The 14161-nt window shown below is 36.8% G+C and overlaps 1 protein-coding gene across 2 annotated transcripts in view; it reads right to left on the bottom strand.

Annotated features, from left to right (window-relative positions):
• Positions 1-14161, bottom strand: part of orc1 (origin recognition complex, subunit 1) — a 40924-nt gene that overhangs the window by 6236 nt on the left and 20527 nt on the right. For both annotated transcript variants that reach the window (XM_059984246.1, XM_059984247.1), the window contains exons 11-13: positions 13550-13657; positions 8368-8517; positions 8038-8157 (exon numbers count right to left, since the gene is read on the bottom strand). In XM_059984246.1, the coding sequence (XP_059840229.1) occupies positions 8038-8157; positions 8368-8517; positions 13550-13657 (378 nt within the window). The remainder of the gene's footprint in view (positions 1-8037; positions 8158-8367; positions 8518-13549; positions 13658-14161) is intronic.

The following is a 14161-nucleotide window of genomic DNA, read 5'->3' as shown; positions in this document are numbered from 1 at the left end:
CAACTTCTTTTATACATCATGAAACAATTTCAGATCCACAAGGTAGATTTTTGCTTATTACTGGTCTACTTTTTAATCAAAAGGTTGTTTTAGTTAATGTTTATGCTCCAAATACTGATTGTCCTGAATTTTTTAAATGCTTATTTACATCTTTTCCTAATCTGAATCAATATAGATTGATAATGGGTGGGGATTTTAACTGTTGTTTAAACACTTTGATGGATAGATCCAAGCCCACCCAAATTCTTCCGAATAAATCGGCTTCTCTTATTAACTCTTTTATGATTGATTCAGCTATTTGTGAAATTTGGCGTTTTCTACACCCTAATGACAAAGAGTTCTCATACTTTTCCCATGTTTATCATAATTACTCAAGAATTGATTACTTTTTCATTGATCACCATTTACTTACAGATCTTACTGATTGTAAATATGACTCTATTACCATATCTGATCATACACCTCTGAAGTTATCTATTAAAATAATGGATTCATATATCAATGCTAAATTTTGGAGGTTCAATCCTATTTTGTTGCAGGATTTAGACTTTGTTAACTTTATTAAACAACAAATTGATTTGTTTTTCTCAACAAATTCTACAGCAGAGATCTCTAGTGGAATTTTATGGGATACTTTTAAAGCATATATTCGTGGACAGATTATTTCATACTCTGATGGAGTTAGGAAATGAACTAATTCTAAAATATTAACATTAGTTGATAAAATCAAAGCAATTGATAAGATTTATTCAATGACTCCTAGTAAAGAACTTTATAAAGAAAGAGTGGAACTTCAAATGGAGCATAGTTTATTATTATCCTCTTCGATTGAAAGTCAGTTAATTAAATCAAAAACCCAATTCTATATGTATGGAGATAAGTCTGGTAAATTATTGGCTAACTAATTGAAAATTGTTTCGGATAAACGACAGATTACTAGGATTCGTAAACAAGATGGTACTCTGACGATTGACCACAAAGAGATAAATAAAGCCTTTCAAGATTTTTATAATTCCTTATATCAATCAGAATTCACTAAGGACTTTTCTATAATAAATGAATTTTTACGGAAATTGAATATTCCAAAAGTAACTGTTGAGGATAACGTATTTTTAGATACACCTATTACGGAGTCTGAAATAGAAAAGGCTATTTTTTCAATGAATTCTGGTAAAGCTTCTGGTCCAGATGGTTTTTCCACAGAATTTTTAAAATCTTTTTCTTCTATACTTTCTCCTTGGCTTTGTAAAATTTTTAAAGATGCATTAAGTATAGGCAAATTACCACAATCTTTTTATGAAGCTTCTATTTCTTTAATTCTTAAAAAAGATAAAGACCCTACTGAATGTGCATCTTATCGGCCTATATCCTTGTTAAATACGGATTTTAAGATTTTTAGTAAAATTTTGGCTATTAGATTAGAAAATATATTACCTCGAATTATTTCTGAAGATCAGACTGGATTTATTAAAAATCACTATTCATCCTTTAACATTAGAAAATTAATTAATATTATTTATACTTCTTCATCTAAAATACCAGAATGTGTCATTTCTTTAGATGCTGAAAAAGCATTTGATAGAGTTGAATGGCCATATTTATTTAATACAATGCAATAATTTAATTTTAATTCAAATTTATATCATGGATTAAATTAATATACCATAAACCCTTAGCTTCGGTTTTTACCAATAATCAAAGATCCCCTTTTTTTTAGTTATTTCGTGGTACAAGGCAAGGTTGTCCTTTAAGTCCTTTACTATTTGACATCGCTTTAGAACCTTTGGCTATAGCTATTCATGAATCACCCAATATTCTGGGTATTACCCGTGGGGAGAGGACGTATATATGTTATATGCTGATGATTTGTTATTATACATATCTGACCCTGAAAGATCTATTCCTGCTATTTCGTCTTTGCTTGCTCAATTTAGTAACTTTTCTGGTTATAAATTGAATTTTAACAAGAGTGAACTATTTCCATTAAATATGCAAGTTCCAATGTATAAACATTTACCATTTAAAATTGTTACAGATTATTTTATTTACTTAGGTATTAAAATTACTAAAAAACATAAAGATTTATTTAAGGTTAATTTTTTACCTTTAATTGATCAAATTAAGCAACCTGCTATTAGGTGGCCTCCACTATCTTTGTCATTGGTTGGCAGAGTTAATGCTATTAAGATGATGATACTACCTAAATTTTTATATTTATTTCAAGCATTACCAATTTTTATTCCTAAATCTTTCTTTGATACTATTGACTCTAAAATATCTTCTTATTTGTGGCAGAACAAAAATCCTAGATTGGGTAAAAAATACTTACAGAAGCCTAAGAAGGAGGGCGGCTTGGCTTTATCAAACTTAAGATTTTACTATTGGGCAGTTAATATACGGTATTTAATATTCTGGACACAAGAAGTGACTATAGCTGCTTGCCCACAATGGGTAAATTTGGAATGTAAATCTGTGCAAGATTTTTCATTGATTTCAATCTTAGGATCGTCACTTCCTTTCTCTTTATTCAAATTGAATAAACAGATAATTAATCCCATAGTCAGATATACATTACGAATTTGGTTTCAATTTCGTAAATTTTTTGGTTTGAATAAATTTATTTTATCATGTCCTATAATATCTAACTATTTTTTTCAGCCTTCATCTATGGATCAAGCTTTTCTTTTGTGGAAACAAAAGGTATAACATGTTTTCGTGATCTGTTTCTGGATGATAACATTATGTCCTTTGAACAGCTATCTAATAAATATAATTTACCTAAAACCCATTTTTTTAGAAATTTACAAGTTAGAAATTTTTTGTATAATGAGTTACAGTCTTTTTCGAAAGAATGTCCATTGGACATTACAGAAAAAAATTTAGCCCTTAATCCTTATCAAAAGGGTTTAGTAGCCATCATTTATAAGATGATCATGAATTTACAGCCAGATGTATCAGAAAAGATTAAGAAGGAATGGCAAGAAGAGTTGCGTTGTCCTATATCCACTGAGCAATGGGGAAAAATTTTATTATTGGTAAATTCGTCCTCTATTTGTGCTAAACATGCCCTAATACAATTTAAGGTTGTACATAGAGCTCATATGTCTCAGGATAAACTGACTCGATTTTATTCTCATGTTAATTCAACCTGCGACAGATGTCATTCTGATGTTGCTTCATTGACTCATATGTTGTGGTCTTGCCCTTGTTTACAAAATTATTGGAAAGATATTTTCAGTATTATTTCAAGAGTTTTAAATATTAATCTTCAACCGCATCCTTTTACTGCAATTTTCGGTTTACCGATGATGGATAATAACCGTTTATCCGCTTCATCTCAACGAATTATTGCATTTGTTACATTAATGGCTAGAAGATCTATTTTATTGAATTGGAAAGAAATTAATTCTCCAACTGTATTTCAGTGGTTTTCTCAAACTATCTCTTGTTTGAGTTTAGAAAAAATTAGAAGTGTGGTTTTTGATCCTTCAGTTAAATTTGAAGAAACTTGGAGACCATTTATTCAACATTTTCATATGAGTTAAATTGTCTTTTTCCTAAACCTTACTTTTATTATCCTTAATTATTTGGATGGAGGTTCGGAGTTATTGGCACTACTGTATGTATTTAACATTATATATTGGCCCATGTTGGTTAGTTTTTTTTTCTCTTTTTTTTGGGGTTTTTCTTTTTTTTTTCTTTTTTTTGTCTCCTTTACATAAATACTGAGTTTGGGAGACCTTATATATTGATTATTTTATATCTGATTGTTTATTTAAACTATTAATAATGTATTCTCAAACACTTTGTATTCATATTTCATCTATGTTTTTCTTAAAATTAATAAAATGATTTAAAAAGAAAAGAAAGAAAAATTGGGATTGATTGAAATAAATATAAAAGTTTAGGGAGAACATACATTTTAACAACATTAATACAACCTACCAAAGACATAGATAGAGGTGACCGTTGTAACAGACTCTGTTTTATAGTATATGAAAGATTGGCAAAATTTTCACGAGAGATCTTTAAACTTCCTTGTGACTGTAATCCCAAGATAGGTAAATTGATTGTGGACTACTTTAAAAGGGAGATCACGAAATGTTAATTCTTGTGCTTCTTTATTAATTGGGAAAAGTTTGCTCTTATGTAAATTAAGTTTATAGCCAGAGAACTGGCTAAACTGGTCAAGAAATGAAAACATTGGAGGTAAGGATGTAGACGAATTTGAAAGAAAAAGTAATAAGTCATCAGCATAAAGAGAAACTTTATGCTCAACACCCCCCTCCAAATCCCGGTCAATTCAGGACAATTTCGAAATGCTATCGCCAAAGGTTCTCTTGCCAAATCAAAGAGAAAGGGACTTAAAGGGCATCCCTGACGGGTACCACGTTTGAGGTTAAATAACTGGGATTTCTGAAAATTAGTTAAAACAGAGGCAGTAGGACACAAGTACAGCAATTTGATCCAAGAGATGAAACTTTGACCAAAGTCAAATTTTTCTAAAACTGTAGTTCCACTCTATACGATCAAATGCTTTCTTCGCATCGAGGGAAATAACACATTCAGGAATCCCAGTTGGAGGTGAATATAAAATGTTAAATAAACGCCGAATGTTAAAAAAAGGAAGACGGTTTTTAATAAAACCAGATTGGTCATCAGAAATAATAGAGGGAATAACAGTTTCTAATCTATAAGTCAAAACTTTAGCCAGGATTTTAACATCAACATTAAGCAAAGAAATCGGCCTATACGAGGAACACTCTGTTGGGTCTTTACCCTTTTTTAATAAAAGAATAATAGATGCCTCATTAAAAGAGGGTGGCAATTTGCCGTAATTAAACGAGTCAGATAATACTGAGAGTAACTGAGGAGAAAGAAGTGAAGAGAATGATTTATAAAATTCTACGGGGAACCCATCAGGTCCAGAAGATTTCCCTGAGGACAATGCAGAAATTGCAAAAGATATTTCTTCTGATGATATAGGCGCATTAAGTTTGGCTTTAAAATCAGATGAAAGTGAAGGAATATTCAGATTATTTAAAAAATGATCAACAGAGATATTGTCATTCAAAGATTCAGAGGAATAAAGTCGAGAATAGAAATTTTTAAATGTGTCAGTAATTTCTAAGTGATCCGATGTAAAGTCTCCGTTCTCCTTCCGGATCTTTGTAATATGTTGTTTGGCTTTGGAACGCCTCAGCTGATTAGCTAGAAATTTACCAGATTTGTCACCGTGAATGTAAAAGCGACTCTTACTTTCAAGAGGTTGGCGTTCGACAGGTTGAGTAGACAGAAGATTAAATTTAGTTTGAAGTTCTACACGCTTCTTGTATAGTTCAGGATTCTTAGTTTGAGCATACAGTTGATCCAATTCTTTAATCTGATTAATGAGGTCTAATCGATCTGCACAGGACTTTCTATTAAGATTTGCTGTATAGGAGATTATTTGACCCCTCAAATATGCTTTCTTGGCATCCCAGACAATCTGGGATGACACTTCAGGTGATGTATTGGTGTTAAAATAAAAGGTTATCTGATCCTTAATAAATTTTAGAAAATCATCATCCGATAATAAAGTCGAATCAAACCGCCAGTGTTTATTCCTCTGAGGGAGACCAGGAAAGTTTAAAGACAGAGTAATTGGGGCATGGTCAGAAATCAGTATACTCTGATAATCACAAGAATAGACAAATGGAATGAGTTGGTTATTGAGTAAGAAATAGTCAATTCTAGTAAAGGTATGGTGAACATGTGAAAAAAAAGAATAATCTCTCTCAGTAGGATGAAGGAAACGCCATATATCAGAGATACAATAATTAGAGAGAAACGATTGGATAGCTAAGGCAGCTTTAGTAGGTGGTCTAGTAACAGAGGACGATCGATCCAAATTAGGATCTATCCAACAATTGAAGTCACCACCCAGTATAAGAGAGTATGAGTTTAAGTCTGGTAGTGAGGAAAAAAAAGTTCAAAAAAATTAACATAATCAAAGTTGGGGGCATACAGGTTTGCTAGTGCAACTTTAGTATTATATAGTTTACCAGAAACAATAATAAAATGGCCATTTGTATCAGATATGTTATTATGGAGTTCAAAAGGAATATTTGAGTTAATAAGGATGGAGGACCCCCCCCCCCCCAGTGTTGGTGGCAAAGTATGAATGAAAATGCTGACCCACCCACTTTGACAAAAGCCAGGAGTTACCAAAACAACGAATATGAGTTTCTTAAAGGAAAGCAATGTCAGCTTTGAGTTGTTTAATATGAGAGAAGACCTTCCTTCTTTTAACAGGATGATTCAATCCCTTTACTTTCCAGCTCACAAATTTAAGTGTACAAGCCATTATCAGTTGTTAATGCATAGAAGGCAACAGGCATATAAAAAGTCAAGCAGTACAATAACAGTCTGGGAGCAAAAATGTAAACATAGATTCGTAGAATCAAAACATAAACATGTCCTGAGTAACAAAGGAAAGCAAAAGAAACAGTGAGTGGTGTTAGAACTGGAGAATCCACCCCACCCTCGCAACCCAAAACTAGACGGCTACCAAAAAAAGCAGCTAGCTCTACCAAAAAAATTAACCCAAATAATACTTCCAGTTCTGTGTCATTAACAATAGTTCCGGATAAATACTATAGCAAAAGGTAACCAGTTTATGCACTAGAAAACATAATTACAAATAGGAACAACTTCAGCAGAAGTATAAAACTTAATACAAAGAAAATCAGAAGAAAACCAAAACTACCCGCGAAAAATTAAAGAAGGTTAAAAGAAGAGAAAAAAAAAGGAGGGAGAAAAGGGGGAAATCATAGATTCGAGGAGAGTACTTATCAACCATTTACAGAAAAAAAACAAAACTTAAACTGTGAATCAACCAACAGGGAGGCCTTCAATAAAAACTCCAAACCTCCAAAACAAGTTAGAGTCAATTGTAGAACTCTATAGATAAAGTTATACAAGAATAAAATAGATTACACAAGTACAATCTAAACGTCCACAGGGAAACATTAAACTCAGAATAACTATTTAGAAAAAACGCACCAAGTCCAGGGAGAGATCGTCTACAGCCCTTAGAGTTTCAATAGATAATGTCTGAGTTATTCAAGTAAAGTCTGAGTCCGGAAAAAATAATTTTACTAAGAGAGGTACTTATCCATTTTAGAAGGTCTGACCGGGTTCAGAAGAAGACTGGATGGCCGAAAGACTTCCAACAAATGCCTCAGCCTCCTTCACTGATTTAAACCACTTATATTCTCCAGTAGTAAACGTAATTTGGAGGTCGGCTGGATTTCGAAGGGAGGGTCTAAGTCCACGATCAAAAAGCACTTTCATTACACCTTTAAACTCAGCACGCATCTTCAGAACCTGGGGGGCAAAATCCTCCATAAAACGAATGACTGAATTTTTAAAAGCAAAAGTACCTCTACGGCGTGCCTCCATAATCAAACGGTTTTTCACCTGATATTGATGAAAGCAGAAAATTACCAGTCGTGGGCCGGAACCCAGAATTGCACGGGGAACGTAGATCCTGTGTGCCCTTTCAAGCTCAGGTGGATTCGGAAGAGATTCTTTCCCAAAGATCTCACAGAGAAAATCGGAAAAAAATTTCACCAGAGAACCCTGTTCGGTGGACTCTGGCAAACCAAGAATTCGTAGATTGCAACGTCTGCTCCGGTTTTCAAGATCCACCATTTTGGAAAAAAGTTTACAATTCTTCTCCTCCAGACTGGAACAGAAAGTCTCAAAGTATTGAACACGGCGTTTTAAATCTTCAGAAGTCGAGTCGATGCGAGATAAATGTTTCCTTTTTCCCAGTTTCAGTACTTTTGGTAGACATTATAAGATAGATGTGTTTGCAGGCAAGTGAAAGAGACCTAATAGAATACCTAACTAAGGTTTAAGAATGGAGACATAAAGTGCAAAGATAGGGAGAATGACAGAGGAAAAGTTCGAAGCAGCTAAACAATCGCCATCTTACTGGAAGTCCTGATTTAACTCAAAATTTCCAGTTTTACTTAACCAGATTCCACTCACCTTTCTGGCTACTAGCTGAATTGCATCATTCTCAAAAGCCTTCAATCGGTTGAGTCTGGAAGAAATGATTTGCTGCAACTGTTTATAGGTGTATGGTTGGAAGGACATTCTGGTCAGGCCCTACATTTTAAAAAAAAACTTTATTATCTCACTAAATCTACATATATTATGCAGAGCAACAGTTAATTAAATTTCATGTCACTGAAAAGAATGCAAACCATGGAAGAGGCTATTATTGTATGTTGATTAAGACTGAATTCAGAATGACTAATAACATTACACTGAATACCAAGAAAACATTTAATAGTTTGTTGTCAGTAAAGGACTCACCAGTCTGCTTGCCACCCGGTTCATCATGATCCTCTCTGGAAGATCCATCGTATTAGCTACTGCCAGAACAACTAATTTTGCCTGTTTCCGTGTGGGCCAGTCAAAGAGATTGTACATAACATTTTGCTTCCGGGTCCATAAAAGATCAAGCTAAAAGAAACACAAAGCTTGGGTGTTGGTTACAGAGCAAGGGCAAAAAGCAAGCGGGCTATCTTTGATTTTCTTACTTGATATTTATCAGCAACATTGTTATTGAAAGTATTCCAAAATTGGATACTTTCTTTTATACATATCCAAAAACACAGAATGTATGGGTCCTTCCCAGATTGCCTGGAGACAGTGTGAATCTGGAGTATGTCAAGAACAGCATTTACGTAGTATACTTAACATCTCAAGGTACTTCAGGGAAATGCCATAGGCAAGTTACAGGTGCATCTTTTTCTTAACTGTGGTTAAATCATTCCTCAAATGTGTGAAAGCAGAGAGTCTAAGACAATTGATTGAGCAACAAATCAACAATAATATATAGCTTGGAAATTACGTTTTCCTGAATATTGCTGCGCTTTTTTTTGGCCGATGGGGACAGCAGTGTTGTGGTTATGTCACTGGACACCATGTATCAGGAAACTGGAAAGCAAGTCCCACCATAGCAAGTGAGCTATGTAGACTTAGTTAAGTAAATAATTTGAATAAAAAGCTAACACAGTAAAATCTACAAGAATGTCATTAAAACTCATTTGATTCACCAGGCTCCTGTGAGGATATGAGGACATCACCTTCACTCAAGCACTCAGTCGTACTAGTATCAAAGCATGATAAGGAAGGAGACAGCTGGCATTGACTTGGGCAATGGACTAAGTTCACAAAAGGTCCACTGCCATAAAATCCGCACCACAAACATTTCAGGACATGTCTACACTGGGACACTTGTCCTATACATTAATTAATTTTACTCTGAAGGCCATACATTATAGCAAATCTCTACCACAATTACTGGCTACCCTGTCCCACCAGAGGTGACAGCATAGTGATATACAGTCAGGAGTAGGTATTGCTGCAAGTCCCCACATTGACATCAGTAGACCCTCGATACAAGCCCAAGTAAAGAACCTTCTTGCTGATTACTTCCCATCTCACATGATGAATCAGTCCTCCTTAACATTGAAAAGGACTTGCACGAACATGGAGAACAACAAGGACTGCTACTCTGATTAGGGGGCTTCATCACAAACACAACAGCACCATCAGTGTTCAAGCCAGCTTCATTCCAAGGGATGTAGCAACATCCAGATTATTTACATGAAGGTCATCTATATTTAACCACATCCTCAGAAAAGACATCTATTTTTCTTAATATTGATTAACAGTCCTCACAATAATGAAACCATCTTCCTAATGAGGATACTCTCTACAGTGTATGAAAATATGTCAAATTGGAAAAATTTGGAATAGGTCTAAGAGGCTTAAATCCACAAAAGAGTGGATTCTCAGCACTAACCTCAAGTGTTGAACCCTGCGATAATGGTTATCACAGAAGCGCATTCTGGAAGCAACACCAGGTCTACCAAAAAAAAACGAGATGCCAAGCTGATGAGGATGCAAAACGAGGCCATTAGGCTAAACACTGGAGGTGACATCATTAGACGGAGCTAAGCAATCCAGTGACCAACAAATCTGATCACAGCTTTGCAACCCTGCCACATCCAGCTGCAGTGGACAGCTAGTTACCCTGTGGGAAGGTACAGCTCCAGCGACGTCCACAGCAAGAACGCCAGCGCTTCAAACGGAAAGGGTGCCAGCCATGTCATCGTCCTCAGCTCCACGTTACGTCCCCCACCAAGCCTGCCACATGATCTTGGGAAATGGCTACATATTGCAAAGGGTGACAGGACAGGACAGGACAATACTGTGGTTGTACACAAATATCCATGTCCCAGAGCCAGGTGTATCTTTAGCCACACTACTGTAATAAAGCTAATTAGCACTGATGTGACAATGTGCACCAATATATCCTGTCCTCAAAGACCTTTTGTGAACTTAGTCCAGATAGATAGCCTACCTGGCTAATCAGTCACCAAAATGATGGAATATACAGTCAGCAGTGCTTGGAGTGCCACTTACCAATAATTTACTCAATGATACGCAAGGTTATAGTTGTTCAGAACAAATTAACTCCAGATCTCCTTACAGGCTTATTACCTTCTCAGATGGAGAAAAGGCAAGATAAATTTAACATCAAGGGAGCAGTTAGCATAATGTGAAAGTAAATGAAAGTAAAATTGAAATTATGAGAATGAAGCCTAAAAATCTCCACTGAATATAGATATGGCTTATTAAGGGTTGAATCAGTTCACCCCCAGGGTAGGCCGAGGCCTGAGTCACAGGCCCAATTAGTGACTTTCTGTTCTTCAAGACCCCAAATAGGGATGTCCACTGAAGATCTGGAACTCCTCAGAAAATGAAGCAGAATGTGTTCACATGCAACAAGAGCCGAACACAAAAGTGAACTTTAAACAGTAATAATTGTGTCAACAGTCCAGCTACCTACCATTGACATTTGACTAATAACCTAATTTGGGTTCTGCCAAGAAAAATCACGGGCTCCATGGTTGTCTGAAGGGGCACATAGTATTGTTTAAGCCTGTTAATGGCAGCACCTTATCAAATGACCATTACTACACCTAATCATTTTACTGAAGATTTTTCTTCTTGTTTTTAACCATGCCTTTGTGTTGCTCTGCTGTTTCAGCCTCTTAGGTTAAACCAGAAACCGTACTTGAGCACACCAGTTCTTACAGTGGTCTTGCTTTTGCCATAACCATGGTTGCTGCTCTGTCAGTTGACAGGGCTCCGTCTCATATGTTCCAATTCCAGCACTTCCACACTCACACTCTCTCCTCTCACCTTTGGCAACAAATGTTTCCTTTCATCGATACCTTGAGTCCAACAGATCATCCTCCATAATTCCTTCTACTTTCAATTAAACACCACCACCTTGACCAAAGACTTAAAGAGCAGAATTAGACTATTCATTACACTGTAGCGGTGTGCTACACGCAGCGCTAAAATAACAACACGGAGTCGGTAAACTGCAATTAAAGATGATTTTATTCAAACTTCACAGCCTTGCTTTTAAAGCCTCCCTCATCCCGCCCTCCCAGGGCACGGATGCTCCAAGAGACACGTACTCACAAACCCCCCCCCCCCCAGGCTTTTCTCCCTTTGTTGCGGACCTGGCCTTTGTGCCTGCACGCTGACTATTTGTGAGCCGGTTCGAGTACGCTAGGAAGTGGGTTGCCACAACACCCTTAATAATTAAGAACCTATCTCACACACAAGGAATTCTGCAGATGCTGGAAATCCAGTGCAACACACACAAACCGCTGGAGGAACACAGCAGCTCAGGCTGTATCTACGGAAATGAATAAATAATCGGCATTTCAGGCCAAGAACCCGCTTCAGGACTGGGAAGAAAGGCAGAAGATGCCAGAATAAAAAGATGGGGGGGGGGGGGGGAGGGTGGGAAGAGGAGGATTAGCTAGAAAGTGATAGGTAAGGTAAAGGGCTGGAAAAGGAGGAATCTGATAGAAGTGGAGAGGGCACCATGGGAGAAAGGGAAGGACAGGCATTGGGGGAAGGTGATAGGTAGGTGAGGAGAAGAGGTAAGAGGCCAGAGCGGGAAAGAAAAACCTAACTACCTTTGCCATAAATATACCCAATGACTTGGCCTCCACAGCCATCTGTGGTAATAAATTCCAGAATCACCACCCCCTGCTAAAAAAGTTTCTCCTCATCTCTGTTCTAAAGAGATTCCCTTTTATCCTAAGGCTGTACTCTCTGGTGCTAGACATCCTCACTATAGGAAACATCCTCTCCATGTCCACTCCATCAAGGCCTTTCAATATTTGATAGGTTTCAATGGGATAGCTGCTCATCCTCCTAAACTCCAATGAGTACAGGCCCAGAGCTATCAAATGCTTCTCATACGTTAATCGTGTCATTCCTGGAATCATTCTCGTGAACCTCCTCTGGACCCTCTCCAATGTCAACATATCTTTTCTTTGATAAGGAGCCCAAAACTGCTCACAATACTCCAAGTGCTGTCTGACCAATAAAGCCTCAGTATCACATCCTAGTTCTTATATCCTAGCCCTCTCAAAATCAGTGCTAATGTTGCATTTGCCTTCCTTACTACCAACTCAGTCCACAAGTTAATCTTTAGGGATCCTGCACAAGGATTCCCAAGTCCCATTGTACCTCTGATTTTTGAATTTTCTCCCCATTAAGAAAATAGTCTATGTTTCTGTTCTTTCTACCAAGTGCATGGTCATACACTTCCCTACACTATATTCCATCTACCACTTCTTTGCCCATTCTCCTAAACTGTTCAGGTTTTTCTACAGACACCATGTTTACTCAACATTACCTGCCCCTCGACCTATCTTTATATTGTCTGCAAACTTGGCCTCAAAGCCATCAATTCCATCATCCAATTCAATGACATATAATGTAAAAGGAAGCAATCCCAACATCCTTTAATCCCACTCTTCACCTCCTGCTAGGCAGCCAATCTTCTCTCCATGCTAGTAGATTTTCTGTAATACCATGGGCAATAGCTTTGTTTGGCAGCCTGAGTGGCCCTTTGTCAAAGGTCTTCTGAAAATCCAAATAAACAACATCCACAAACTCGCCTTTGTCCACCCTGCCTGTTATTTCCTCAAAGAATTCCATCAGATTTATCAGACGAGATTTCCCCCGAGGAAACCATGCTGACTTTGGCTTATTCTATTATGTGCCTCCAAGTAACCCGAAACCTCATCCTTATAAATGATCTCTAACAACTTCCCAACTACTGAAGTCAGGCTAACTAGCCTATAATTTTCCTGGGGTTTTTTGCCACTCTTTCTTCTGAAAGAGTGGAGCGACATTTGCAATTTTCGATTTCCCCAGGACCATTTCAGAATCTCGTGATTCTTGAAAGATCATTACTAATGCCTCCACAATCTCTTCAGCCACCTCTTTCAGAACCCTGGGGTGTAGTCACCTTCAATAAGACAGCACCACCTGACACATCATCCATTCTTTTCCTTCTTCAGCAAACAGAAGGGACCATTCTTGCTAGGATTCCTGTCCACTCTTCCAACTTGTGGCACCTTTGAATGTAACTGCAGAAGATCCTCACCTCATCAACCAGTAATACTGTGGACTCCCTCTTCGGAGCTGGTGTACCAAATCGCTTCTCCAGTAACGTAGCAGCATGGTCGGCAGTGGCCTTCTGCCCCGTCAATAGCTAGCAAGCAAGAGGGATTAAAAAAAAAACAACTTTGCTGATACAAAGGTATAATAAATTACATTTACAAATGCTTAAATTGCTGATAAGTAGAGACATTCTATCACTGGAAAGTTTCACAGCAAAATTGTTCTGATGGTCTTGGTTGAAGGAAAATGCTGTCTTGGACAGCAAAAGAGCTTTCTTAATTGTAATACTGAATCTTTTACAAGCACATGATTTTGGATTGATATTTCAACAGCACCACCTCAGTAATGCTTCCCAGTCTTTTTTTTCCAATAGGGCATCTAACTGAACCAAATTGGCAACACATCTTCGTAATCTATTTTATATAGAATACAGTGGATCCTGGTAATTGGGCCATCGGTTAATTGGGACAGCCGTTTATTTAGGAAATTCTTAAAGAACAAAAACTAATCAAGGAAATAGCCGAGATACCCTTCATTATTTGTACAATATGCTGCTTAATTGGGTCAGGAGACTGTTGCGCAAAAGCTTCTATCT

The sequence above is a fragment of the Hypanus sabinus genome, chromosome 11 (genome assembly GCF_030144855.1).
Source record: "Hypanus sabinus isolate sHypSab1 chromosome 11, sHypSab1.hap1, whole genome shotgun sequence".
Taxonomy (NCBI): domain Eukaryota; kingdom Metazoa; phylum Chordata; class Chondrichthyes; order Myliobatiformes; family Dasyatidae; genus Hypanus; species Hypanus sabinus.
This window is presented reverse-complemented; position numbering and strand designations above follow the sequence as displayed.